This window comes from Chelonia mydas, chromosome 8 (assembly GCF_015237465.2).
Source record: "Chelonia mydas isolate rCheMyd1 chromosome 8, rCheMyd1.pri.v2, whole genome shotgun sequence".
Taxonomy (NCBI): Eukaryota; Metazoa; Chordata; order Testudines; family Cheloniidae; genus Chelonia; species Chelonia mydas.
In genome coordinates this window covers 104,437,965-104,465,196 of record NC_057854.1, presented here as the reverse complement: position 1 = coordinate 104,465,196, position 27,232 = coordinate 104,437,965, and the positions used below count along the sequence as shown (strand labels likewise).

Below are 27,232 nucleotides of genomic sequence, written 5' to 3'. Positions count from 1 at the left end.
GAGGGGGGGGCTCTGGGGCCCAGCGGGAGGAGGGAGGGGTGTTGCGGGGGGGAGGGGGCTCTGGGGCCCAGCGGGAGGGGGGGAGGGGTGTTGCGGGAGGAGGGGGCTCTGGGGCCCAGCGGGGGGGTGTTGCGGGGGGGAGGGGGCTCTGGGGCCCAGCGGGAGGGGGGGAGGGGTGTTGCGGGAGGAGGGGGGCTCTGGGGCCCAGCGGGAGGAAGGGGAGGGGTGTTGCGGGGGGAGGGGGCTCTGGGGCCCAGTGGGAGGGGTGTTGCGGGGGGAGGGGGGCTCTGGGGCCCAGCGGGGGGAGGGGGGCTCTGGGGCCCAGCGGGAGGAGGGAGGGGTGTTGCGGGGGGAGGGGGCTCTGGGGCCCAGCGCGAGGGGGGGAGGGGTGTTGCGGGGGGAGGGGGCTCTGGGGCCCAGCGGGAGGGGGGGAGGGGTGTTGCGGGGGGGAGGGGGCTCTGGGGCCCAGCGGGAGGAAGGGGAGGGGTGTTGCGGGGGGAGGGGGCTCTGGGGCCCAGCGCGAGGGGGGGAGGGGTGTTGCGGGGGGAGGGGGCTCTGGGGCCCAGCGGGAGGGGGGGAGGGGTGTTGTGGGGCGAGGGGGCTCTGGGGCCCAGCGGGAGAAGGGAGGGGTGTTGCGGGGGGAGGGGGCTCTGGGGCCCAGCGGGAGGGGGGGAGGGGTGTTGCGGGGGAAGGGGGCTCTGGGGCCCAGCGGGAGGAAGGGGAGGGGTGTTGTGGGGCGAGGGGGCTCTGGGGCCCGGGGGGAGGGGTGTTGCGGGGGGAGGGGGCTCTGGGGCCCAGTGGGAGGAAGGGGAGGGGTGTTGTGGGAGGGGGGGGGCTCTGGGGCCCAGCGGGAGGAGGGGAGGGGTGTTGCGGGGGGAGGGGGCTCTGGGGCCCAGCGGGAGGGGGGGGCTCTGGGGCCCAGCGGGAGGGGGGAGGGGTGTTGCGGGGGGGAGGGGGCTCTGGGGCCCAGCGGGAGGAAGGGGAGGGGTGTTGCGGGGGGAGGGGGCTCTGAGGCCCAGCGGGAGGGGGGGAGGGGTGTTGCGGGAGGAGGGGGCTCTGGGGCCCAGCGGGAGGAGGGAGGGGTGTTGCGGGAGGAGGGGACTCTGGGGCCCAGCGGGAGAAGGGAGGGGTGTTGCGGGGGGAGGGGGCTCTGGGGCCCAGCGGGAGGAGGGGAGGGGTGTTGCGGGAGGGGGGGGCTCTGGGGCCCAGCGGGAGGAGGGAGGGGTGTTGCGGGAGGGGGGGCTCTGGGGCCCAGCGGGAGGAGGGAGGGGTGTTGCGGGAGGAGGGGACTCTGGGGCCCAGCGGGAGAAGGGAGGGGTGTTGCGGGAGGGGGGGGCTCTGGGGCCCAGCGGGAGGAGGGGAGGGGTGTTGCGGGAGGAGGGGGGCTCTGGGGCCCAGCGGGGGGGGGGTGCTCAGGAGTTGTGCCGGGCCAGCGGGCGGCAGGTGCGAAGCCGCTCGCACTTGGCCACCCGGTTGCCCTCCCAGTAGCCCGCGTCCTGGCCGTCGTGGCAGCGGCACCGGGTGCAGGGCTCCACCCAGACGGCCTCTCCGGCGGGGATGACGCGCGTCCGGCTCCTGTCCGCATAGCAGTTGGGACCTGGGGGTGGGGGGCTCCGGTCAGCAGCAGGCACGGCCGGGTGGCTCCTGCTACTGCCAGGCCGCCTGCCACGGGAGACTCCAGCCCGGGCCCCCCAGCCGGGCAGAGCCTGTGCCCCCATGGGCCCAGAGCAGGGCCCTGTCCAGCCCCACCCCATCCAGGGCCATTCCCCAAACTTCAGGCTTTGCCTTCCCCTCCCCATTACCTGGCCTCCCCTCTCATTCTCCGCCCCACAGCTGAGCACCTTCCCCCCCCCGCCCAGATCCCCACAGCAACTGCACCTCTCACTGCCTCTGGGGGTTCTGAAAATGCCCCCGCCCCAGGGCCACCACACCCCCTGTGCTTTCCGCCTTCCCCCAAGCCCCTTCCCCATGCTCACCGTCCTGGCACGTGGGGCAGCACCGGCCCTTCTCGTAGACGGCGTTGACGCAGGGCGGGGGGGCGCAGTCGGCCACCAGGCAGCGAGCGATGCCGTCCGGGTCACAGGTGCATTGCTCACACTCCGAGGGCTGGGGGACAACAGGCCGTGGGTCAGAGGTGAGCTGACCCCAAGGGAGCATCCTCCCCACTCCCTCGCTGGGGGTACAGGGCTGCCCCCCACGTGCTCGGCTCCCAACACCCTCAGTGCCCCTCTTGGCCCCACTCTGAAATCCACCAGCTCTGTTCCCAGTTGGGTGGCCCAGCCAAGGGGGCACAAACCCACATGCGCTCTGGGACCCCTGGTCCCGCCCATGCCATTGCTCGAGCAGCAGACGTCGGGCACCTGTCCTAGCCACCAGGCCCAGTGCCAGGCTCTGCACCCTGGGGGGGCACCCTGTGACGAAGTGGGACTGTTCTTAATGGTTCCTCTGAATAGTGTGGGGGTGCCTCAGTTTCCCCTAGGTAGTTCTTAAGTATCTAGGGGGTGGGGTAAGGGTGTATGATCATTGCAGAGCCTTAGAGGGCAGGGGTATGCAGGGGTCTGGACACACACAATGGCCGACACCCTGTTTCCTGGCACCTGATGGCCTGGGCCCTTCCCCCCTGCAAGGTGAGAGCTAAAGGGTTGGAGAACAAAGGAATCCGGTGACCTCCTGGCCCGGGAAAGGGGCAAAGCCCCGAGGAGGAGGGGCTGGAGGGGGAGTCAGTTTGGGGCTGGCTGGGGACATGGAGTGAAGGGCAGACGTGGTTGTCTGGCTCACTGCCCCCCAAAATGGACCCAACTGAGGGGTCCTGTTCTCTGCACTGACAAGCTCTGTGTTAGACCATGTTCCTGTCGTCTAATAAACCTTCTGTTTTACTGGCTGGCTGAGAGTCCCATCTGACCGCGGAGTTGGGGGGCAGGACCCTCTGGCCCCCCCAGGACCCCGCCTGGGTGGACTCGCTGGGGGAAGTGCACGGAGGGGCAGAGGATGCTGAATGCTCCGAGGTCAGACCCAGGAAGGTGGAAGCCGTGTGAGCTGTGTGTCCTGCAGACACGCTGCTCCCAGAGAGGAGACTTCCCCAGAGTCCTGCCTGGCTTCATGGGGAGCAGTTTCAGAGCATCGCCCGGGGACTCCGTGACACATGCGCCCCCCCCCGGTGAAGCGATCCCACAAGGGGAGGTGGGAGCCCAAGATGGGAAACACCCCATGAGCCAGCCAGTTCCTCTGCCCTGGGGCTGACTGAGAACCGGTGCCTCCTCCAGGGGAAGTCTCTGTACCCCATTCGCCATGCCCACGAGCCCCCGGCATCTGGGCTTTGGGAAGCCTCTGCTGGCAGCACCCCAGCTTGGCCGGCACCTGTTGTCAGAGCCCGGCGTGCCCAGAACCGAGCTGCGCCAACTCCTAGGCCAGGCTGTTTCGGACGTGCCCCTTTGCACATTTGGCTGGCAGAGGAAATGTGGCAGCAGAAGGGGCCATGCCCCGGGGGCACACTGAGGCTGGAGGACATGGGCACTGGCCATAGGAACCCGGGGATGCCTGGGCGCCAACCCCTCCCTGGCTCTAGGATCCCACCTGGCAGGAGCAGGCCAGCGGGGTCCTGCCTCCCCATGCTCCTGACAGGCCAGAGCAGGGCTGGGCCCTTGGCCAGGCCCCACCAGTGCCCCAGGGATGGGGATCGGACTGACTCCGCTCCGCTAGAATCCCCTGCACAGTCACGTCCGTGCTGCTCCGCCAGTCCCGGCGCTTATCCCCGTCGGCTCCGGGATGGGGACATGGGCACAGACAGCTGGACCCACCTCCCCGGCACCACCCACCAGACCCCCCAACCCGCGAGCCTGGAACAGAGCCCAGAGGAGTCCTGGTGCTCAGCTGGACCCACCAGTCCTCCCTCTGGCGCTGCCCCTGGAGACGGCACTGGCCCTTGGTGCCTTTTAACCAGCCCCTTGGCGGTGGCACGAGCCCGTAGACCCTGGCCCATGACTGCAGCAAATCCCCCAGCCCAGTGCCCATCCCTGGTGCCCAGCCTGTCCCCTCGCTCAGTGCCCACCTCTGACCAGCACCATCCCAGCCCCCACCGCTCGGTGCCCACCCCCTGGTGCCCAGCCCCACCCCCCACTCAGTGCCCACCCCCCCGGTGCGCCCCCGCGACCAGCCCCCACCGCTCAGTGCCCACCTCCCAGTGTGCCCCCCCAACCAGCCCCCATTGCTCAGTGCCCACCCCCTGGTGGCCAGCCCCACCCCGTCCCCCACTCAGTGCCCACCCCCCCGGTGCGCCCCGCGACCAGCCCCCAACGCTCAGTGCCCACCCCAGGTGCCCAGACCCGCCCCCCCCGCTCAGTGCCCCCCCCGACCAACCTCATCCCGGCCCCCCCGCTCAGTGCCCAGCCCCGCTCAGTGCCCCCCCCGACCAGACCCTGACGCATGGTGCCCAACCCCTTGTGCCCAGCCCCGCCCCCCCGCTCAGTGCCCACTCCCCGACCAACCCCATCCCGGCCCCCCCCGCTCCGTGCCCCCCGGCGCCCAGCCCCGCCCCGTGCCCGGCCCGGGGGCGCACCTGGAAGCGCTGGCCCAGCCCGTAGACGCGGCCGCGGTGCTCGCAGCCGACGCGCTCGCAGCGGGGGCAGCAGGCGGCCGGGTAGCGGCTCACGTGGATGCAGGCGGGCGGCAGGGCCGGGCAGGGGGCGCGGGCGCAGGCGGGGCCCCGGGCCGTGCACTCGCAGCGGCTGCAGGGCTCGCCCGGCGGCACGAACCGCTCGCCCGCCGCGTAGCGCCGCCCGCCCGCCTCGCAGAGCCCCGCCGGGCCCGCCGCCGCCTCGCCCGGCAGCGCCGCCGCCAGCAGCAGCAGCCGCAGCAGCAGCAGGGGCCGCATGGCTCCGGGGCCGGGCCGCCGCGCAGCGCCCGCGGTCCGCGCTGCGAGTCCCGCCGGCCGGGCGAGCCCCCCGACCCGCCCCCCGCGCCAGCCCCCAGCTCCGCCCCCCGTGCCAGCCCCCCAGCTCCGCCCCCCGCGCCCCCCGCGCCAGCCCCCCAGCTCCGCCCCCCGCGCCCCCCGCGCCAGCCCCCCAGCTCCGCCCCCTGTGCCCCCCGCGCCAGCCCCCCAGCTCCGCCCCCTGTGCCCCCCGCGCCAGCCCCCAGCTCCGCCCCCCGTGCCCCCCGCGCCAGCCCCCCAGCTCCGCCCCCCGTGCCCCCGCGCCAGCCCCCCCGCTCCGCCCCCCGCGCCAGCCCCCCAGCTCCGCCCTCTGTACCCCCCGCGCCAGCCCCCAGCTCCGCCCCCTGTGCCCCCTGCGCCAGCCCCCCCAGCTCCGCCCCCTGTGCCCCCCGCGCCAGCCCCCCCAGCTCCGCCCCCTGTGCCCCCCGCGCAGCCCCCCAGCTCCGCCCCCTGTGCCCCCCGCGCCAGCCCCCAGCTCCGCCCCCTGTGCCCCCCGCGCCAGCCCCCAGCTCTGCCCCCTGTGCCCCCCGCGCCAGCCCCCAGCTCCGCCCCCTGTGCCCCCCGCGCAGCCCCCCAGCTCCGCCCCCCCCAGCTCCGCCCCTGCCCCCCGTGACCCCACGCCAGCTCCCCAGCTCCGCCCGCTGCCTCGCCCCCTGTGCCCCCGCGCAGCCCCCGTGCCCCGCCTCCTGTGCCCCCCGCGCCAGCTCCCCAACTCCGCCCCCCACGCCCCTGCGCCAGCCCCCCAGCTCCGCGCCCCTAAGCCAGCCCCCCCAGCTCCGCCCCCTGTGCCCCCGCGCAGCCCCCTAGCTCCCCCCCTTCCCCGCCCCCTGTGCCCCCCAAGCCAGCCCCGCCAGCTCCGCCCGCTGCCCCCCGTGCCCCCACGCTAGCCCCCAGCTCCGCCCCCTGTACCCCGCTGCGAGTCACGGGGGGGGGGGCCACCGGCACCTTTTGGTCCCTTCCCCTTTAAGGGGCCGAGCGGGCGGGAGGAGGCGGGGCGTCACTATGGAGACGGGGAGTTTATCCTGGTAACGAGGGGGCGGGGCGAGGAGCGTCGGGCTGGAAGGGGCGGAGCCACCCCCCGCCTGGGGCTGTGCGGGTTCGGTGGGGCAGGGCCTGGGGGGGCTCCATGGGGCGCAGGGTAGAGGAGGTAGATGGGGCAGGGGTAGATGGGATGTGGGGATAGAGCGATGTGTGGGGCAGTGGGGGGGTAGACAAGGGTGTGGGGTGGCAGAAAGAGAGTGGGGCTGTGGGGGGCAGACGGGGTGGGCAGTGGGGCCACAGACGGGGTGTGGGGGGCAGATGGGGTGGAGCAGTGGGGCAGCAGACGGGAGTGGGGGGCAGACGGGCGGTGGGGCGGCAGACAGGGGGTGGGGCTGTGGGGGGCAGAGGGGGGTGGGGCAGTGGGGCAGCAGACGGGGTATGGGGGCAGATGGGGTGGGGCAGTGGGGTAGCAGACGGGGTGTGGGGCTGTGGGGGGCAGATGGGGTGGGGCAGTGGGGCAGCAGACGGGGGGCGGGGGCAGACGGGAGTGGGGGGCAGACGGGCGGTGGGGTGGCAGACGGGGTGGGGCAGTGGGGCAGCAGATGGGGGTGGGGTAGTGAGGCAGCAGACAGGGTGTGGGGGCAGAGGGGGTGGGGCAGTGGGGCAGCAGACGGGGTGTGGGGGCAGAGGGGGGTGGGGCAGTGGGGCAGCAGACAGGGTGTGGGGGGCAGAGGGGGGTGGGGCAGTGGGGCAGCAGACAGGGTGTGGGGGGCAGAGGGGGGTGGGGCAGTGGGGCAGCAGACGGGGTGTGGGGGCAGAGGGGGGTGGGGCAGTGGGGCAGCAGACGGGGTGTGGGGGCAGAGGGGGGTGGGGCAGTGGGGCAGCAGATGGGGGTGGGGGCAGATGGGGGTGGGGCAGTGAGGCAGCAGACGGGGTGTGGGGGGCAGAGGGGGGTGGGGCAGTGGGGCAGCAGACAGGGTGTGGGGGCAGAGGGGGGTGGGGCAGTGAGGCAGCAGACAGGGTGTGGGGGCAGTGGGGCAGCAGACGGGGTGTGGGGGGCAGAGGGGGGTGGGGCAGTGGGGCAGCAGACGGGGTGTGGGGGCAGAGGGGGGTGGGGCAGTGGGGCAGCAGACGGGGTGTGGGGGGCAGAGGGGGGTGGGGCAGTGGGGCAACAGACAGGGTGTGGGGCAGAGGGGGGTGGGGCAGTGGGGCAGCAGACAGGGTGTGGGGCGGCAGACGGGCGGTGGGGCGGCAGACGGGGTGGGGGCTGCGGGAGATGTCGGGGGATAGGGGCAGGGTGTGGGGCTCAGCCTAAGATTAGGGGCCTGCCTGCGCTGAGCCAGCCTGACCACCCCTCTCTCCGCCCCGCAGCGGGCGCTGCCCCCATGTTCCCTGCCCCCTTGCAGCCGCTGCCCTCGCTCTGGAGGCTGGTGGAGGAGCAGGTGGTGCCCAGCGAGAAGCCCGAGGTGAAGAGCATCCTGGGGGTGGACGTGGTGGAGCGCAGCTTGGAGCTGCACGCGGAGGTGAGCCCCCCGGCCAGCCCTGGGTCCGGCCCCAAGCCCAGGGAGCTGCCCCCATCCCGCAGGAGCAGTTCATTTCCCTTGGGGTGTAGCCACCTGCACCCAGCCCAGTGCCCCTTCTGGCTGGGTGCAGGCAGCTCCCCTGCTTGGGGGGGAGGGTTCCCAGTGGGGTGAGGGGGCCTTGTGGGGCGAGGCAGGATCCTGGCGTTGAACGAGCCGGGCTGGGATATCAGGGACGCCGCCTGAGGGCAACCCTGCCAGGTGGGGTGGGAGTAGGGCGTGCCCATCAGAGAGCCAGGCCCCTGCTCTCCTGCAGCCTCCCTTCACGAGAGCTGCTCACAGCCTCAGCAGATGTGGGTCCCCCTCCCCGGTCCCCTGCAGTGGGGCCCTGTCCCATGCCAAGGGCTGGGCTCAGCTGTTCCCCAGCGAGCTGTGGGGGCTGGGCGGGGGCGGGGGGGACGGGACAGACAGTTCTTTCCCCAGTGGGAGAAGCATCATTCTTTGGCACTGTGGATGGTGCCACCCTGGCCACGGGCCCCTCCTGCGTCGAGAGTCCAGCCCCTAACAGAAATGCCCGCAACCAGGGAACGTGGGGTGTTGGGTGGGGGGGGGTTGCAGCCACTGGGCAGCCTTAACTCTGTGTTCCCCACCCAGCCCCCTCCAGGATGCTGCCAGCGCGCCCAGCCCTGGCCACACACCCAAGGGCCCCCACCCCCCGGCGCTTGCCGCCCCAGGCTGGGCCCCTGGGTGAAGGGCTTCCATGTAATCCCCGCCCCCCACAGGGGGTGTGTGTCTTCTTCACCCTCCTTCAGGCCCATCTCTGTTGTCAGCTGCTGGGCTGGCCCTGCGATGCCCTCGGGGCAATGCCAGAGCTGCAGCCCGGCTCCTTTCACATGCTTCCCTGCAGGCCCCTAAACAGCCCTTCCCGACCAGCCCGTTGTCCCCTGCCCCTCACCCTGCCCCCCGTGACCTGCACTCATTTCTCCATGGCAGTGGCCTCAGAACTGGGGGCAGGGCAAGGGGCAGCAGCTTCAGGCCTTTTCGGGAGCCCGAAAGCTGCTGGCTGCGGGCCTGTGCCCTCTGCCCCGGCTGTGGGGTCATGGTGCCCTGGGCCGGATGGTGCTGCGGGCTCCTGCCTGGGGACGGGATGGCGGGGGTGCCTGCCTGTGTGTGTGGGGTGCACGTGGGAGGGGTGTCCTCATCCCTGCTGCCGGAAGGGGTCCGTGGGGGCCTCCCTGCCCCTCTCCCTCCATGCAGAGTCCCACTTGAGCCGTGGGTGGGGCCAGACCTGGTGCGGTGCCATGGGGCTGAGGTGGGGCTCAGGGCTGCATTCCCAGCTAACGCCTCTCCTGCCCCTTGCTGTCTAGGTGGAGACCCTGGTGGAGCTGTGGCGGGAGGAGCGCTCGGCCTGCGCCGGGCTGGATCAGTGCCCCCGGCAGGGGGCTGGGGGCTGGGCTCTCCTGACAGCCCCCACCCACCTCAAGGAGCTGGTGAGACGGGAGCTCCGGATGCTGCTGCTCAGTCTCCAGCAGAAGGCGTCCCAGGAGGGCAGGTACCAGGGCTGGGCGGCGTCCTGGGCACTGAGCCCCCCATGGCCCTGTCATGGACCCCCAGGACCTTGCCCCTCCCGCTGCTTGGGAGCCGTGTCTGGGAGGAACCTTCAGTGCACCAGACCCCCATGGGGCCCCTCTCTGCCTCCAGGGCCGGCAGCACCGCCTCCGAGACAGCTCTGGGCACCCTCCTGCTCCATTCAGCGCGTGCACCAAGACACCCCTGGGGGAGCCCGGTGCCCGGCGCAGGGACACACGCACCCCCTGCCTGCAGCGAGGCTCCCGCAGCGGGGCCGAGCCAGGGGGGTTTATTGGTCAGCCGGACGCAGCATGGGCCTCCCTCCTCAGCCCGAGCCCATGGCTTGGCCTGTGTTGGTCTGACCCCGAGGAGCCCCCGACTCCTTCCTGCAGCCTCCCCCACCAGTCCTTTTTTCTGGGCTCAGCTTCCCTGCGGAGAGGTGGGCAATCCAGCTCCTTTGGGCCCCTCCACCAGTCCTTTTCCATGGCCCATCCTGGCTCAAACAGCTGCGCCATCCTTATCTCCGTCTCCCAGCCTGCCTGTCCCCCTCCCCGCCCCGGTAACACTGACAATAGAGGGGAAACTGAGGCACACAGACGCTTCATGAAAATACGACAGAAAATTTCCCCTTTGTCAGACTCCTCCGGGGGGGAGTTGTCTCTGCTCGGTACCCAGCAATGGAGCCCCGTCTCCTCACTCCAGCCTCCCCAGGGCCCCCAGCCCTTCCTGATCGCTGCCCCGCTCCAGGAGCGCTGTGTGTGGGGAGCTATCCCACCCTGAGACCTGCATGCCCCAGTCGGCATGGGGGGCCCTTTGGGGTGGGGGTTACCCTGGCGCTGACCCCGCTGTGCTGTAGGGCTCGGTGCTCTGCATGGTGCTGCTGGAAGGGCCCTGCTGGGGGTGGGGAGCCGAGGACCCACACGCAGCCAGCCCCAGCTGGAATTCCTGGCTGCCTGGCAGTGCCGGGGAGTGCAGGGGCATTGGGCCTGGCTGCGCTCATGGCTGGCTGAGCCCTTCTCCCTGCCCGGGGGCTGGGATTGCAGAACTGCTGACTCAGCAGCCGCCCGGCTTAGCCCCTTCTCTGGGCCAGCTTAGACTCCAGGAGCACTTCAAAGGGCTCTGGGAGCCGGCATTGGCCAGCTGCAGCACCCGGGGCGGAGCAGTCCCCCGGCAGCGCTGGAGATGCTGCTTGGGCCAGGCGCGAGGGGCCATGTGCGGGGCACCTGCAGCTGGAGGGGGCTGGGGCAGAGTGGGGAGGTGCCCTGGGATGTGCTGGGCACTGAGGACTCCACCAGGCAGCAGGGCGCCGGGTCCTGTCCATTGCCGCTGACTCCCTGTGCCTGCGCTCGCTTTGTCCTCTCCCCCGGCTCTGCCAGTGCCCCTCGATCCCGACAGCCCTGGGCTGGCACTGTGCCCGTCTGTGTCAGCATGAGCAGCTCTGGGTGCTCTGTGCTGGGCCATGTCTGGCCGGAGCCTGGGCTCCCTGCTTGGGGGGCATCCCTCATTCCAGCCCTTCATGCCCACCTGGGCCTGCTTCTTGGGGTGCCTACAGCCCCCAGCCCATGAGCTGCCCAGCCTGGCCCAGCCGTGGCTACTGAGCCCCTCCAGCTGGTGACCCTCCCCAGCCCAGTCCCCCAGGGCCCAACCCAGGCCAGGGGGCTCACACCACGTCTCCTCCTCGCCACAGGGACGCAGCTGGGGCCATCGCCAAGTACAGCCCCCACGTGGTCAGCTTCGCCCTGGGGCCACACGCTGGAGGGGAGTGCGCAGCACAGGACAGGTCCCTGTCTGGGGGCACCAGCACAAGGTGGGTCTGTGCCCGGGCACGGCGAGTGCTGCTCCTGCCCCTCAGCTGGACAGATGGTCTACCTAGCTGGCCCCCATCCCGTGGTGTCTGGGCCCCAGTCACCCACCGCCCTGGGAGCAGGACTGGGCTCGTCTCCACTGGACAGATGGGAACTGGGCCACCCACGAACTGACACCCTACTGGGCAGCCCTCCCTCCTGTGGGTCAGCAGCAGGGCGCTCCTGGGGCATGGGGGTGGTGGCCGGAGGGCGGGTGGTGCAGTCAGTGTGGGGCCAGCCCTGTGTATGCCAGATCCTGGCTACTGCATTGGAGCGCTCCTGGAGCTGGGCACCGTGAGGGTGCCACCCACCCGAGTGCTCCGCCCCAGTCGTCCCCACTGTCTGGTGTCACGGAGTGTGGGGGAGTCCAGGCCCTGCACCCCTCTTCCTGGGATTCACTGAGACTCTCAGCCAGCCAGTAAAACAGAAGGTTTATTGGACAACAGGAACACAGTCCAAAACAGCGCTTGTGGGTACACCCAGGACCCCTCAGTCAAGTCCTTCTGGGGGAGCAGGGAGCTTAGACCCCAGCCCTGGGGTTCCCTGTGTTCCTCCACCCAGCCCCAACCTGAAAACTAAACCTCCTAGCAGCTCTCTCCTGCAGCCTCTGTTCACATTCCTGGGCAGAGGTGTTACCTCCCCCTCCCCCACCTGGCTCAGGTTACCGGCTCTCAGGTCTCCCATCCCCAGGGCACATTCCCAAGTCAACACTTCACCCCTCTCTGCTGCGTCACATCGGCACATCTGGTAACTCTGGAACCTAATGGTGACAGGATACTGCCAACTGGCTCTTTCCGAACCCCCAGCTCCTGGTGCTCTGGTTACAGTGGGAACGTGTACACATCTCGGACCCCAAACTGCCCCTGACACTTCCCCAAGGACTCAAAGTCCTGCTATCCCCTTCCCACCCTCCCGCTCCTCCCTGCCAGTGACTCTGCCACCCAGCCCTGCGCCAGGGCTGAACCACTCGCTCACCAGCGGCCTCTCTGTGGGGTTCCTGGGGGCTGGCTGTGGGGCCCAGCCCAGGGCCCAGGTCTGTGAGCGCGTGGAATGCCCCTGCCCCAGTCAGGGGGGGACGAGCCAGAGCTGCCAGCCCTTCCCCCACCAGAGGTGTTGCTCCCTACACCCCTAATGGTTCTGGGAAAGGGGCCCCCCGCCATGGTCCCCTGGCAAACCCTGTCTGTCCTCTGCCCCAGCCCAGACCCCGACCTTGTCCACCACCTGGAGCCCCTCAAGGACAAGCTGAGCGTCTCCCGCATCCACGAGGCGCAGACCCATCTCCGGTAGGTGAGCCAGGGGCTGGCAGAGACCGTGCGCCCCACCCCAACCCAGACCCGCCTTCGGGGAGCCGGGGAGAGGCCCAGCGGCTGGGCCTGGGAGCAGAGGGGGACTGGAGCGAGCGCCCCGTGGGGCACGGGGAATGGAGGGGTGGGCTGGAGCAAGGGGCCATGCCAGGGCTCAGAGCGATGCCCCCGGTGCTGCAGCTCTGCCCTTCCAGCCCAGCGCTGCTGTGGGCTCACTCTGGGCTTTGCTCCCAGAAAGCCTCCCAGCCTTGCCCCCATCGCTGTGCCCTGCCCTGCAGCAGGCTCCTGGCAAGAGCCAAGCGCTAACGCCTCCCTTTGGGTGCTCGCCCCAGCTGAGGGTTGGGACTGAGGGGCACTGCAGAGCTGTGGGGGGGAGCCCAGGGCTGGGATAACAGGGGCTGTGGGTCGGGAGTGAGGGGCACTGGCAGAGCTCGGGTGAGTCTGGCTTCCCGCTGGGTAATGGGTTGTTTCCCTGGCGGCGTTGGCATGTCAATATCTCGACCCTCCCCGGGAGCAGCCCCTTGTGTGGGAGGTGCCGGAAGTGGGACTGTGGCAGGGGAATATCAGCGCCTGAGGGGGGTGTAACGAGGCTGGTTCTGACGGGACACAACTGAGAGGCGCCAATTCAGGACAAATTGCTTAGAGCAGGGCAGTTACAGCCCCAGGCTGGGGTTCCTATGCCCACCAAGGCAAACCAAATCAGCCAGACAGAGGACTTCAGTTTTACCCCATTGGCTAACCACAAGTCACACAAGCAATTCCCTTAGACACCCCAGTTTCCTGGTATCCCCACCAGGGCCACTCGTTATGGGGACAGATGGTTATAAAAACCAATACCCCAGTAAAAGAAAAAAAGTTCCCTCGATCCCAAAGGCCCAAGCCCCAGACCCAGGTCAATATACAAATCAGATCTTACCCACAAATCACGCTGTTGCCGATCCCTTAGAATCTAAAGGTTTATTCATTAAAGGAAAAAGACAGAGACGAGAGCTAGAATGGGTTCAGTGGAATCAATGACACACAGTGATGGCCAAGTTCTTGGTTCAGGCTTGCAGCAGTGATGGAATAAATGGCAGGTTCAAATCAAGTCTCTGGAGAACATCCCCAGCTGGGATGGGTCTTTCAGTCCTTGGGTCAAAGCTTCAGTGTAGCCAAGTCCCTCCAGAGGTTGGAAGCAGGATTGAAGACCAGATGGAGGAGCTGCAGCAGGTTTTTATAGTCTCTTGCCATGTGGTCTCTTTGTTTGTCCCAAGGACAAGCTGCCCATCCCATGGCCTGGAAACACCTCAGAGTTCTGTCCCTAGGCAGGTCCCTGCATACCTGGCTGAGTCCCAAGGTGTGTCTGCCTTCTCTCACTGGGTCAGTTGTGTCGCTGAGGGTCCTTAATGGGCCACCCAGCAGGCTGGGCAGAGCTGACACCAGCTTGTCTGGGGTGTCCCCCGGAAGCAGAGCACAAGTTTGAAATACAGACAGGACAGAGCCAATACTTACAACTTTAACTACAAAAAAGATACACACATACAGACAGCATAACCCTAACCAGCCAACTAGAACCTCGTCTTAGACACCTCATTAGACCCCCTGTATACAAGATTTGGTGCCACTACAGGACCTTGGTTGCAACAATGATCTATACGGTCCCAGTTCAAGTCAATAACGTCACAGGGGGGCCATGCCCCAGCGTCCCCCGGCCTCCTTCACTGGCTGTCTCCCGTGTGCAGAGCCTGGCAGCCGGGACTGGGGCCCGTGGCTTGGAGAGAACAAAGGGCGGATTGTGCGGAATGAGGAACTAACGGGGCCAGAGGGGAAGCAGGTGGTCCTGTGGTCTGTCTGGGCTGCCCTGCCCCCTCGCTGCCTGGCCCCTGTGTGCTGCCAGCTGGGGGGCAGCCAGGCCTCCTGGAGGGGAGGGGCACTTGGGGGCCAGTGGCCGTTCCACCCCTGCAGGGCCCAGGGACAACCTCCTGCCTGGTGACGTGCGCAGGGGGTGTCTCTCTGCTCCCCGGCAGCCTGGGGTGGGGCGGTGCCTCCTGCTGATCCTGCCATCCCAGGGTCCTCGGTGGGATGGGCTGTGCACAGAGAGGGGAGAGGAACCCTCACCACCCCACTGCACAGCTCCTGGCCTGGGCCCAGGGCTGGGGGGTCCAGCGTGGGCTGGGGTGTCAGGCTCCATCCCTGGCACTGCCACTGGCTCCCTGGGGTGCATTCCTTCCCCGCTCTGTGCCTGTCCCGAGGGTCAGGGGTCGTGATGGCTCCCAGCCCCGGGACGGGGAGGCCTCTCCCATGTGGGCACCAGGGGTTACCTGTACCCAGCCTCCAGGCGAACCCCTTCTGTCCAGCCCCTCCTCCAGACATGGGTTCCCATCCCAGGAGGTTGGTCCTCTGTCCGCTCTTGTGACCCTTCCCAGCCACCCTGCCCAGCCACACAGCTCCAGGGCTGGGGGGTCTCTGGGAGGCGGGTTAACCCTGGCATCTGGTGAGACAAGGTCCCACTGCCATGTGCTGTGAGGGTGCATGTGCCCAAGTGCCAGGGGTTGTGCCCAGGGGCCCCAGGGCATGGCAGGGAAATGTTTAAAGCAGACGCTGACCCTTGTCCCGGCCCCCTTCATTCCCGTGCATCTGGTGCCCACCTAACCCACCTGTCTCTTCTGCCAGGGCCCTGCTGGAGGAGGAGTGCCGTGCCCTGGAGAGACACATCTGCCAGCTCCGGGTAGGACCCCTGGGATGGCGGGATCAGCAGGGGGCACTGGCCCCTGCCATGGAGTCCCCGGGCAATGCTCTGGAACTGCTCCCCACGAAGCCAGGCAGGACTCTGGGGAAGTCTCCTTTCTGTGAGCAGCCTGTCTGCAGGACACACAGCTCACCCGGCTCCCACCTTCCTGGGTCTGACCTCGGAGCATTCAGCATCCTCTGCCCCTCCGTGCGCTTCCCCCAGCGAGTCCGCCCAGGCGGGGTCCTGGGGAAGCCAGAGGATCCTGCCCCCCAACTCCGCAGTCAGACGGGACTCTCAGCCAGCCAGTAAAACAGAAGGTTTATTAGGCGACAGGAACATGGTCTAAAACAGAGCTTGTAGGTGCAGAGAACAGGACCCCTCAGCCGGGTCCATTTTGGGGGGCAGTGAGCCAGACAACCACGTCTGCCCTTCACTCCATGTCCCCAGCCAGCCCCAAACTGAAAACTCCCTCCAGCCCCTCCTCCTCTGGGCTTTGTCCCTGTCCCCGGCCAGGAGGTCACCTGATTCCTTTGTTCTCCAACCCTTTAGCTCTCACCTTGCAGGGGGGAAGGGCCCAGGCCATCCCTTGCAGGAAACAGGGTGTCGGCCATTGTGTGTGTCCAGACCCCTGCACACCTCTGCCCTCTAGGGCTCTGCAACGATCATACACCCTTATCCCACCCCCTAGATACTTAAGAACTGCACAGGGAGACTGAGGCACCCCCACACTATTCAGAGGAAACATTAAGAACAGTCCCACTTCGTCACACCCACCCCCTAGATACTTAAGAACTGCCTAGGGGAAACTGAGGCACCCCCACAATATTCAGAGGAAACATTAAGAACAGTCCCGCTTCGTCACAGCCCCGCCCTGGGCTGTCTGGGAGCAGAGAGACACCCCCTGAGCCACCCTGCGCACCTCACCAGGCGGGAGGCTGCCCTTGGTCACGCCAGGCCATGGCCCCCACCGGAGCAGCCTGCTGTGCCGTGCAGGGATGGACTTGCCCTGCCCCACAGCAGCCACCCTCACCCTGGTCCCCAGGGCGCGTGTGCAGGGGAAGGGCTGCTGGCAGGAGTACTGGGAGTTGGGGCTGGGACTCCTGGGTTTGATCCCTGACTCTGGGAGAGGAGCGGGGTCTAGTGGGTTAGAGCGGGGGAGGGCTGGGACCCAGGACTCCTGGGTTCTGTCCCCAGCTCTGAGAGGGGAGTGGGGTCTAGTGGATTAGAGCCGGGGAGGGCTGGGAGCCAGGACTCCTGGGTTCTATCCCCAGCTCTGGGAGGGGAGTGGGGTCTAGTGGGTTAGAGCAGGAGCCTGGGAGCCAGGACTCCTGGGTTCTATCCCCAGCTCTGGGAGGGGAGCGGGGTCTAGTGGGGTAGAGCCGGGGAGGGCTGGGAGCCAGGACTCCTGGGTTCTATCCCCAGCTCTGAGAGGGGAGTGGGGTCTAGTGGATTAGAGCGGGGGAGGGCTGGGAGCCAGGACTCCTGGGTTCTATCCCCAGCTCTGGGAGGGGAGCGGGGTCTAGTGGGGTAGAGCCGGGGAGGGCTGGGAGCCAGGACTCCTGGGTTCTATCCCCAGCTCTGAGAGGGGAGTGGGGTCTAGTGGATTAGAGTGGGGGAGGGCTGGGAGCCAGGACTCCTGGGTTCTATCCCCAGCTCTGGGAGGCGAGCGGGGTCTAGTGGATTAGAGCGGGGGAGGGCTGGGAACCAGGACTCCTGGGTTCTATCCCCAGCTCTGGGAGGGGAGCGGGGTCTAGTGGGTTATAGCCAGGGAGGGCTGGGAGCCAGGACTCCTGGGTTCTATCCCCAGCTCTGGGAGGCGAGCGGGGTCTAGTGGATTAGAGCGGGGGAGGGCTGGGAACCAGGACTCCTGGGTTCTATCCTCAGCTCTGGGAGGGGAGTGGGGTCTAGTGGGTTATAGCCAGGGAGGGCTGGGAGCCAGGACTCCTGGGTTCTGTGGCACTGTGCTGGGGAGGGGTTTGTGGCTGCGTGAAGTGGTAGCGCCCTCTGCTGGGGGCCGGTGGCTTGGCCACGGCATGGTTGTGCTCTGGGTTTCCCAGTCCAGCGTGTGCTGGTGAAATATTTCACCGGGCCTCTTCTGGGCAGTGCCATGGCGATGGGCCAGGACCAGCCCCCCTGTGGGACTGCTCCGGCCCCTGGAGGCGATCAGTACAGGGGTGGCTGTTGCAGACACTCCTGGTGGGGGGGCTCGCCCTGCTCTGAGAGACCCTACAATAACATGCCCCCCCACACCTGGGGGGCAGTGGGCAGGCAGTGCTCTGACTCTCCCCCCCTCTCCCCAGCGCTGCCTGGAGCAGGAACACCGAGCCGCTGCAGGGCCAGCGCAGGAGCCAACGATGGCTGGTAAGGGACCTGCCCGACCTCTCCCCGGGGAGCACAAAGCCAGTGTCCCGGCCCAGCCTCCTTGCCCCGGTCGGGGTGCAGTGCCACGTCCCCATCACGGAGATGCAGCTGGCTCTGGGGAGGGTTGCAGGGTGTTTAACAGCCACACAGGGACAATACCCAGTCGTGCAGGGCAGCCAGGAGCTGCGAGCTCACTCAGCACCCCCGCAGGCCCCACTCTGCACCCCCCTGGGCAGTGCTTGGGGCAGGCCAGCGAGGGGCGCTCTGCCTCTCATCAGCACTTCCCTTCTGTGCAGAGCTGCAGGAGCAGAGACGAGCCATGGAGCGGGACCTGCAGCTGGGCCAGCTGGACCCCAGGCCTGGCTTCTCCCAGGAGGTCCAGTGCCCTGAGCCTGTGGCCCCGCGACAGCCCAGGTAACCCCCTTTGAAGAAATTGCCCAGGGGAACCCTGCGTACCAGCAAATACAAGCACCTCAGGCTTGGGACTGAGGGGCACCGGCAGGGCTGTGTGTGGGGAGGAGAGGGGCCCCAGGGATGGGGTGGGCTGTGGGTCAGATCGAGGGGCACTGGCAGGGCTACAGGGACCCCAGCGGGCAGCAGGTCATAGTGAGGGGCACTGGCAGGGCTTCAGGGGGCAGGCTGGGACTCTGGGGGGCAGCGGGTTGGAGTAAGGGGCACTGGCAGGGCTGCAAGCTGGGACCCCAGGGGGGGCTGGCTGGGACCCTGGGGGGCAGCGGATCGTAGTGAGGGGCACTGGCAGGGCTGCAGGGGGCAGGCTGGGACCCCGGGGGTGGCAGGTCACATAGGCCGTGCTGGTTGCAGGGGGCCCCATTGCAGGATTATTGCAGGGCCTCAGGCTATCACTGCAGGCTGGGGCGGTGGGTTCGGGGTCGGTCCTGGCTGAACCCTGCCCCCTGGACGTGAGCCTGTCTTCGGATGTGGGGCGGGGCGGGGCGGGCGGTGCTCTGTCCCGGCGGGGCTCTGCTGACGGCACTGTCTCCCTGGCTCTGCAGGTGTCCCGTGGGCCTGGAGAGCCCGGCACCAGCCAGCGTGTCCACCCGCCTGGCACCAGCCGCTCCGTCCCCGTCGGGCCGCCAAGAACCAGCCCCGCCAGCCCCGAGCGCTGTGCTGGGCCGAGTGCCCCTCGACGGGTGCAGCTGCAATTTGGGCAGCCTGGCTGGGGGGCTCCACGGAGGGGCTGCAACCCCCGGCTGGGCCTCTGGGCACCAGGACCTGGCCGCGCCATCACCCCCAGGAGCTGGGGTTCCCCCTGCAAGCCCAGCCTGCAGCCGCCTGGCCCCCCTGCCAGCAGGGCCCAGCCTGGCCTTCCTCCCCTCGCCACCCGCAGAGCAGCGCCCGCCCCTGCGCCCCCTCTCCGGCCGCCACCTGAGGCTGCTGGGGTGCCAGGGGCCGAGCTAGCGCAGGGAGCCTCTCCCCGCCTGCCCTGGGGCACGGGGCGGGGAGCCTGGGGCAGCCTGGCATGGGCAGGAGGTCCTGCCCCATCTCCGCCCCAGCTCCAGCGCCGCTTCCTGCCCCGCTGGGTCCCTCTGTCCCCGGCTCGGCCTTGCTCTGCCCTGGAGGCACCCAACCCGCAGGGGCATTGTCGTCCCCTCCACCCCGGTATCAGCCCCCTCCACGTCTTGGGGGGCAGCTCCTGAGCTGAGCCCTGGGCCTGGCCCGCAACGCCCCCTCCTGGCTGCCCCCTGCCATGGTGCGCGGGGAGCCGTGCAGCGTGCACTGGCCTAGGGGTCGGGTGGGGGAGGGGCGCAGGTACCGTGTGCCCAGGGGGTGGGGGGCAGAGGGGGAAGGGAAGCTGTCTGGGGCCTGGGCACTTCTCAGTGCTCCTGCCTCTGGGGGGGATGGGCCCTTGGAGCCAGAGGCAGGTGCTGGGGTCTGGCACCGTGCCCTCTCTGCGGGGCCCCCTGCCCTCACCCACCCTGGGCAGGACCCACACAGCTGCCCCGTGGGGCTAGGAGCTCTGCCCAGCTGTGGGGGGGAGCTGGGACCTGCTGTGGGCATGCCGGGTGCCTCTGCCCAGCACCAGCAGGTAGCAAGGCCAGGCGTGGGGGGCAGGGCCTGGGCCCCTCCGTGCAGCCTGGCGGCTGGGAACGGGACCCGTCGATCTCCTGGCTGCACCAGGCCACAGCATCTGGGCCAGGCCTGGGCGGGCAGTGCCGTGGGGACGGGGTACCAGGGTCGCTCACGCGTGCCTCCCCCCCTGCCCCCCGCCAAAGAAAGGCAGCCGGCACGCGGACGCAGGAATATAAATTTCATTAAAATCTATCAGACTTTAAAACTCTACACGGGGTGTCACTGGCGCGGGCGGCGCGGCCCAGGCCCCAGCACCGTATTGCTAACAATTAGACGGGAAGAGGAGCGTGGGCATCACTGGCACACGGGGCAGGGCACAGGATCCATGCAGGAAGTAGTGCAGCTCCGCGTCGGCTGGGGGGGGCAGGGCGGGTGGGGGGCGGGGAGAGGTGCCCACAGGGTGCCGCAGGCCCCCACCCAGCGTTGGCACCTTCCCCAGCCGCTGCCTGGGTGGCAGAAGTGGGGCCGGCTCCGCTGCCAGTGGTCCCTGTCCCGGGGGCGTTGGTAAGTCCCACCAAACTCACTTCACTGATGGCCTGCGCAGCCCCAGGGCACTGCCCGCCCCCTGCCCTGCCCGTGAGGCTCGGCTTTGTTCGGTGCCCGGGCATGGTGGTGGCGAGGCCGTGCCTGGCCCAGGGGGGCACTGGGCTCCCGGCTGGAGGGGGAGCACCCGAAGGAGTGTGCCTGCCCCCCTGCTTGGGCCAGGCCCAAAGCTGGGGGTGGGGGAAGGCCCAGCTGCTCCCCGGCCCCTGACACACACGGAGTCATGGCTGGACACCTCCACGCACCGTGCAGGCTGGGGGCCGGTCCCCCTCATGCCCGGCTGGAGAGCGGGTACAGGGACCCAGGGCCTGTCTGAGCCAGCCCAGCCCAATGCCGTGGGCACCCTCCTGTGGGGGGGCTGTGGGCAGTGATCTGGGGAGCACCCCCTGTTGCAGTGAGGGGCTGTATGCAGCCCCTCCCCCGTTAACACTCATCTGACACAGAGGAAAGTGCCTATTGGGGGAAGCCCCCCCACGTAGTGCTTCTGGCCCCAGGGGCCTCGTGTGCATCTCCTTAGCAGCAGGCTGGGGCGATGCCCCTCCCCCTGGCTGGCTGCCCCTCACCACCATGGGGGCTGTGGGGCCCAGGGTGAATCCAGCTGGGTCAAGCAAACTCCTTCGCAGTAGGGTTTGGAACCAGCCCCCTGGCCCATAAAGTGCTTTCCCCCCCCAGGGCAGAGCCATGAGGGTGCAGGGCCACCCTGCAGCCCCATGCTCAGCCGCACCAGCAGGGAGAGACAAGGCCATGGGTCCTGCTCGCTCAGTGAAGGGGGAGCCCCAGGGCAGGGCTGAGCCCACGGAGAGGACCCCCCCACCCCGCCATGCCAGCCACAGCCTAACCCTTGCAGCCTGCTGCGGCTGGCTGATGGCGCAGGCGCCGGGCTGGACCCAGCCCAACTGCAGCCCCTCATGGGACACAGCACCGGGGGGGGACCTGGCCTGGGCTGGCCCTGCACCCCCAGGCAATGTGCATGAGAGTGCTGTGCGGGGGGGGGGGGGGCGCGTATGTGCATGCATATGCCTGGGCCGTGCATGTGTGTCGGCACGTGTGCTGTGCGTGTCTGGGCCGTGCATGTCTGCACGTGCCGTGCGTGTGTGTGTGAGAGAGAGTCCTGCGTGTCGGCCCATGTGCTGTGCGTGTCTGGGCCGTGCATGTCTGCACGTGCCGTGCGTGTGTGCGCCGGGCTTTTGTGTGTGCTGCGAGTGTGCTCTATGCCGTGCGTGTCTGCACGTGGGCCGTGCATGGGCCGGGGGGGCAGTGCATGTGGGAACGCATGCTGGCAAAGGGCTCCCCCCCTCAGCCCTGCATCTCCATGGCCATCCCTCTCCAAGTGCCCCTCCCTTGGCGCCAGCTGGGGGGGCTCCCGGGGAGATGGTGCCACACTACGGCTTGGGCCATGCCTGGGGCACAGGTAGGAGTCCTGCCAGGTGGGTTGAATCCTGCCTGCCCCAGACACAACCCTGGCCTTGGCACTGCCCCCCGCCCCCCGCCAGTCTCAGCCAGACACCATCTCCCTCCACGGTAACAGCAGCCCCCACCCCGCTTCGGCCCAGCCAGGACGGGAGGGCCTGGAAGACAGAGCAAAGGGCTGGGCTAGCCTGACCCAGCTGCTGCCTGCCTGTCACCCCCCCAACCTCCACCCCATTGACTCTCTGCTCCCCTCCCCTTCGCTCCCCCTACGCAGCGGGGCGCGGCTCCTCCTGGCCCTGGCAGCCGCTCTCCTGGGCCCCCTCCTCCCAGAGCCACAGCTGCGCGGCCTGCGTGGTCCGTGGCCCCTGTGCCGCTTTGGGCCACGTGGCAGCTGGGACCCCCCATCTCACAGGGCACGGCCCCCAGCCCAGACACTTGGGCCCCGGCTTCCCCATCCCCCAGTCACACACTGGGCAGGGGCTGAGCCGCCCCTGGGCTCAGGCTTGCTCCCCCCTGGTCCGCACACCCGCCACGGCTCCTTCGGCGCTTGCCAAGCGGAGCTGGGCAGCCGCTCCCCTGCGGCCGGCGGTGCGCTGGGCCCGGCTGCGGGGCCCTTACTGTAAACACGAGGGGTGACACACACCGTGGGGAGGGGCGGGGGGTGGGGACGCACACACGGGGAGCCCCTGGCGGTGCCCGGTGCAGCCTGGGCTCCCCCAGCAGGGGGCACTGCAGTGCGTCACCGAGCAGGGCGGGTTGGGGGCGCAGGGGCTGGCGCCGGGTCACAGTCTGGAGTCCTGGCTGTGGGCTGAGCCGTTGCTGCCCTGCACCGGGAGGGCGACGTCCTCGCTCCGTGGCTTCTCGGGGTTCAGCGGCTGCACATCCAGGCAGACCGCGGAGCTGGGGGCGTAGCGCCCGGCCCGGTGCTCAGCCAGCGCTGGGCCCCAGTCCTGGCTGGGCTTGGTGGCGTTTTTCAAACGCTAGAGAGAGGGAGAAGGGACGTTAGCTTGGCCACGTGGGCACCGGCCCAGTGCCCGTAGGGCCCCAGCCCAGAGCCTCGATCGCCCGCCTCCACCTCAGACCCCTTCGTGACCCCCAAGTGGGGCAGCAGCCAGACATTCAGCCAGGCCCGAGGGGCTGGCAGGGACCCCCAGCCACCTCCAGGGCAGGAATCTCCAAGCCAACCCACTAGACCCCACTGCCTCCTAGAGAGAACCCAGGAGTCCTGGCTCCCAGCCCCAACTCCCAGTGCTGGGCCTGTCAGCCTCCTGCCCGGGGGAGCAGATGCCTGGGGGGAGGGCAGGCTTTGCTGGCCAGGGCACCGGCGCCCGCCCCACGGGCCTGGATCTCCCCCGCACCTGGAGCAGCGTGTCGCCGTCCGCACGGCAGAGCTTGTAGACGGCGTAGAGCGGGATGCAGAGCACGGAGGACAGCGCCATGAGGAACCCGATGCTGACGGCCCAGGTGGGGTAGACGTAGGTGTTGTAGGCAATGGGCCGGTACTGGATCACCGTGAACACCAGGATGAACTGGGGGGCACAGAAGGGGGAGTGTGGGCTCAGCCGGGAACCCCAGGCCTGCCCGTGGCCCCTGCACTGGGGTGAAGGGCAGAGCAGGTCCCTGTGTCCCACGGGCCCCACACCGACCAGCCCCACATCCCTGCCAGCCCATCACCCCTGCCCCATCACTGCCATCCCCACCAGCCTCCCATCACCACCCCCACGCGGCCTGACATCTACCATCCCCCCCAACCTGTCACCTCTGCCCCCATCTCTGCCACCCCACCAGACCCGCAGCCTGCCAGCCCCCCGTGGCACAGGTACACCCAGACATGCCCAGGCAGGTCTGTCTGACCAGCCTCTCGGTACCCGGCCAGCGGGGCGGGGGCTCAGTGCCAGCCCAGCACCACGGCTGTGGCCAGATGCCTGTGTGGGAAACGCGTGACGGTCAGAGGCGTGGGGCTGGAAAGGCCCTGATGGGGCACCTGGTCCGGCCCCTGCGCTGAGGCGGGACCAAGGACTAGCCGGACCGTCCCTCACAGGCATGTGTCTAACCTGCCTCCCCCGGGACCTGCCCCGGTGCCGAGCCGCCCGGCAAGGCAAGTGGTTTCTCCTGGCAAAGAGTCACTCCGGGTACCCTGCACCCACCCATCACGGTGTCGCGGTGATCGAGCAGCGGCTTTGCACCCAGCCCAGCCCGGGTTTCCAGCCTGGCGCGGAGCAAGCGACCCCACGAGAGGCTCTGACGAGGGGCCCTCCGGGCTGAGCTGGCGCGAGTGAGATGCCACGGCTGGGACAGCAGGAGAGCTGAGCGAAGGGCACATGCTGGCACCCGTGACAGAGACAAAGCCCTGCACGGTGGGGGTCCACGTTTCCTGTTAGCTGCATGGCCGCGGCCTCTTTAGCGCCCTGCAGGCGCTCAGGGAACCTGCCCGGGGACCTGCCGGGGCCGGGGGAGGGACGCCTATCCTGCAGCCCCAGCCCCAGAGCTGGCGGGGCGGGGAGAGACACCCCCCCCCCTAAGTGCTGCTGTGGGGAGAGAGAACTGGGGGGAGTCATCTCTCCCCAACATAGCCCCAGAGCACCCTCCTGCACCCCAAACCCCTCATCCCCGGCCCCACTCTAGAGCCCATACCCCCAGCTGGAGCCCTCACCCCCCCACACCCCAACCCTCTGCCCCAGACCTGAGCCCCCTCCCACACTCGGCCCCACCCTGCCCCATGAATTTTGTTCTGTGCACCAATATGGAGGTGATGGGTCACGCAGGGTCATGTCACACATCACCTCCATATTGGTGCACTTAATAAAATTAATTCCACACACGGCTGGGAAAATGAGAGGGACACTGGTGGGGGGTCCCGTGAAAAGGGGATCCTGGCTCGCTGCACTGGCCAAGCTCTGAAAGACCCTCTGAGCTGGGCTGGAACATGCTCATGAGGCCACGTCTACGTGATGAGCGTGCCAGGGCCCAGCGCCGCTTGCCCTGGCGACGGCAGGGTCCCCAGTGCTGTGAAGCCCCCCGAGAAGGAGGAGCTGGGCTGGCAGAATTCCCCGCCGGCCTCGCTGCATCGAGGGGGGTGAAGCCAACCAAACTGTTGCACAGGGTGCAAACTCCTCCCCTGTGGGGCGAGGTTGCCAGGCCGGGGTCTGTGCCAGGGGAGCCCAGGGTCCGGAGCGGCTCTGCGCTGTGGGTCGTCCCTAGCCCGGCATTTCCAATCCTTTCCCTTGCATCTGGTCTTTCTCCATTTCTCCTGCTCGGGTACCTGCTCGGCCGTTTGGCCTCGCTGGGACACAGTGCTGCGGCCACGTGGGCAGCGGATGGGGGCACCGGCTGGTGTCCAGAAAACACGGCACTGGGTGGTTGAGGGGCGAGTGGGGCCCCCAGGACCCGGAGCGGAGCACCTGTGCTTCCAGCAGAGTGGGGCAGGTGTCCCCAGCCCTGCCCCCCAGACCCTCCCAGCCACTGCCATGCCCCTCCCCCATAGCAACCCCATGCCCGAGCCATAAACTCCCTCCCAACCTGCCACCACTCAAGCCGAGCGCCCAGGGATCGCCAGGTGGGTCCAGCTCTGACAGTGGCCAGGGCTGGGTGCAGCCAAGGGAGGGTGTGACGTTAGGAGTGTAATATAATATCTCATTGAAAGGTGACACAGGTCCAGAAAGAGTTAATGACCTCCCAGCCTGACCTGACCCAGGGCCCAACTTTAAAGACTTGTTAGGAAGAGATGGAAATGAACAGGGCCCTGAAATGCAAGTCTGCATTGTTAGAGAGAAGGGGAGATGTTTGCTCAGGTCTTGTGAGGTCGGCAAACAAGTCTTGTCTATGGCTATGGCTTTGATTCAAAGATCAAAAAGGGAATATTAACATTTAGGAAGACTCTTGAGTGACATAGTATTGTTGTCTCTATGTCTCTTTGAAGGTTGGGGTAACCTGTATCTGAACTGTTCAATGGATAAATTGCCCTGTGCTAATTGCCACAATGTTTGGGAGAAGGAAAGTTAAGTCTCTTCTTTTCTCAGGCCAAAAGACTGCTGGAAATGTATAAAAACCTTGGGACACGATCCTTCTTCATCTAAGATCTGCTTTGGGTTTCAAGAAGGGAAACCCTGAGCCATAAGGATTGAGATCCCCAGTCACTGACTGGCGTCACCCTGAGTATGGACACTGGACTATAACCTGTGGACTATTTCTAAAAGGACTTTTGGCCACTACAAACTCACCATCTCTGCTATGTACCTGGACCTCAAGAATTGAATTCAAGTCTGTCAACCAACTCTCTCTCTTTTCTTTTTAAATAATTTTTAGTTTAGTTAATAAGAATTGACTGTAAGTGTGTATTTGGGGTAAGATCGAAGTTATCATTTGACCTGGATCTGGGGCTTGGTCCTTTGGAGTCAGGAGAACCTTTTCTAATACAGAGGCTGGTTTGGGCTGGCTGGGTAACTCTAAGGAGTGGAATATCCACCAGCGTTTGGGGACTGTCTGCCCCGGTCTGTTTGCCGTGCACCCTGATTGAGTGACCTCAGCTGGCTCCCACGGGCAGCATCGTCACAGAGGGGCAGAGCCCAGCAGAGCAAGGTGGGGATGAGCTACCCCAATGCAGGTCTCACCCCGAGGCAGGAGTTTTTGGACTGTTCGCTGTCACAGGGACGCCTACCCCTGCCGTGAGATGAGCTGGGATTTGCACCTGCCCCCGTAAGAGCAGGCTTGTGCGCTGGCACAGGCTGGCGACCCCTACCCCCCATGGGCTGGCACACCCATCCTGCCCCCGCCCCTCCATGGGATGGCACACCCCTGTTCTGCCCCCCACCCCTCCACGGGCTGACATATCCCTGTCCCTGTCCAGGCTGGCACACCCCTACCCTGCCCTCACACCCCCATTGGCTGGCACACCCCTCTCCCCAGGCTGGCATCCCCCCATGGGCTGGCAACCCCCTGCCTTTCCCTCACCCCTCTGTGGGCTGGCACAGCCCTCCACTCCCCCCTCCCCATGGTCTGTCACATCCCTTGCCCAGCCCCCCCACATGGGCTGGCACCCCCCGCCCCATCCCTGCCACAGGAGGGGCGCAGCACTTACGAAGATGATGGCGGGCGAGAAGAACCTCCAGCAGATTTGGAAGAAGAGAGGAGGCGGGAAGCCCAGCATCATCTCGATGTCCTTGAAATAGTTCCGGTGTCCTGGTGGGAGCAGACAGGGACACTCACTAGGAGAACAGCGCCTGGGGGTTTGGGGACAGGCGATGCCGCCTGAACGCACACGCACTCCCCTGGGAAACCTGGATCTGGGTTGGAACCACCGCGCACAGTGCTCAATTTGTGCCAGGGCCTGGCAGGTCAGAGCCCCGGCACCGCCGGGCCTGGCAGCTCAGAGCCCCGGCACCGCCGGGCCTGGCAGGTCAGAGCCCCGGCACCGCCGGGCCTGGCAGCTCAGAGCCCCGGCACCGCCGGGCCTGGCAGCTCAGAGCCCCGGCACCGCCGGGCCTGGCAGCTCAGAGCCCCGGCACCGCCGGGCCTGGCAGGTCAGAGCCCCGGCACCGCTGGGCCGGGCAGGTCAGAGCCCCGGCACCGCTGGGCCTGGCAGGTCAGAGCTCCGGCACCTCCGGGTCTGGCAGTTCACAGCCCCGGCACCGCTGGGCCTGGCAGGTCAGAGCCCCGGCACCGCTGGGCTTGCTGCAGCAGTTATGAATGTAAAACAATTGCTTGAGCTCTGGCACCTCTTCCATAATAAATGAAATACTGCCGGCACCCCCTGCCCATCACCAGCACCCCCAGTTCGGGAGCTCAGCCCTGCACCCCACAGAGCAACACAGAGAGGCAGTGGGCAGTGGAAACAGAACCCAGGAGTCCTGGCTCCCTCCCCCCGCCGCCATTAGACTCCATTCCTCGCCCAGGGCTGGGGATGGAACCCAGGAGTCCTGCTCCTGTCTGGCACTGCCCTAGAGTTGCTCTTTGGGCATGCGGCCCAGCCAATC

The 27,232-nt window shown here is 67.9% G+C and overlaps 3 protein-coding genes across 9 annotated transcripts in view; 1 reads left to right on the top strand and 2 right to left on the bottom strand.

The window, feature by feature from the left end:
- Nucleotides 1–1,344: 1,344 nt before the first annotated feature.
- On the bottom strand, nt 1,345–4,913 carry LOC114019881 (von Willebrand factor C domain-containing protein 2-like). The gene is made up of 3 exons (XM_037907955.2): nt 4,556–4,913; nt 1,977–2,106; nt 1,345–1,597 (listed from the first exon to the last, which is right to left on the bottom strand). Exons 1-3 carry the CDS (start codon nt 4,868–4,870, stop codon nt 1,413–1,415), a joined length of 630 nt encoding a protein of 209 aa, XP_037763883.1. The 5' UTR covers nt 4,871–4,913; the 3' UTR covers nt 1,345–1,412.
- Nucleotides 4,914–5,852: 939 nt separating this feature from the next.
- On the top strand, nt 5,853–19,512 carry CCDC24 (coiled-coil domain containing 24). Of its 5 annotated transcripts, none has more exons than XM_043520906.1 (9): nt 5,853–5,952; nt 7,280–7,431; nt 8,796–8,980; nt 10,685–10,804; nt 12,038–12,124; nt 14,798–14,852; nt 17,156–17,216; nt 17,513–17,630; nt 18,230–18,989. In XM_043520906.1, the coding sequence occupies exons 2-9, from the start codon at nt 7,294–7,296 to the stop codon at nt 18,633–18,635; spliced, it is 1,170 nt and encodes a 389-aa protein (XP_043376841.1). In that variant the 5' UTR covers nt 5,853–5,952; nt 7,280–7,293; the 3' UTR covers nt 18,636–18,989. The 5 variants fall into 5 exon arrangements, with proteins under 5 accessions (XP_043376841.1, XP_043376839.1, XP_037762794.1 ...); XM_043520904.1 differs by having other exon boundaries at nt 5,859–5,952; nt 8,796–8,976; nt 18,230–18,990; XM_037906866.2 differs by lacking the exon at nt 5,853–5,952 and adding an exon at nt 5,974–6,074 and having other exon boundaries at nt 18,230–18,988.
- SLC6A9 (solute carrier family 6 member 9) overlaps nt 19,473–27,232 on the bottom strand; it is a 59,487-nt gene continuing 51,727 nt past the window's right edge. For all 3 annotated transcript variants that reach the window (XM_037906864.2, XM_037906862.2, XM_037906863.2), the window contains exons 12-14: nt 26,338–26,438; nt 22,619–22,789; nt 19,473–22,240 (exon numbers count right to left, since the gene is read on the bottom strand). In XM_037906864.2, coding sequence (XP_037762792.1) covers nt 22,043–22,240; nt 22,619–22,789; nt 26,338–26,438 — 470 coding nt within the window. In that variant the 3' untranslated portion in view covers nt 19,473–22,042. The remainder of the gene's footprint in view (nt 22,241–22,618; nt 22,790–26,337; nt 26,439–27,232) is intronic.

Bases quoted from the DNA above. Each gene is read 5' to 3' on its own strand.
- LOC114019881 (XM_037907955.2), bottom strand. From the start codon at position 4,870: ATGCGGCCCCTGCTGCTGCTGCGGCTGCTGCTGCTGGCGGCGGCGCTG. The intron at 2,107-4,555 runs GTGCGCCCCCGG...GTTGTCCCCCAG, and splicing joins GGCTGGGCCAGCGCTTCCAG to CCCTCGGAGTGTGAGCAATG. The intron at 1,598-1,976 runs GTGAGCATGGGG...CCCCACCCCCAG, and splicing joins CTGCCCCACGTGCCAGGACG to GTCCCAACTGCTATGCGGAC.
- CCDC24 (XM_043520904.1), top strand. From the start codon at position 5,930: ATGGAGACGGGGAGTTTATCCTG. The intron at 14,853-17,155 runs GTAGGACCCCTG...CCCTCTCCCCAG, and splicing joins GACACATCTGCCAGCTCCGG to CGCTGCCTGGAGCAGGAACA. The intron at 17,631-18,229 runs GTAACCCCCTTT...CTGGCTCTGCAG, and splicing joins GTGGCCCCGCGACAGCCCAG to GTGTCCCGTGGGCCTGGAGA.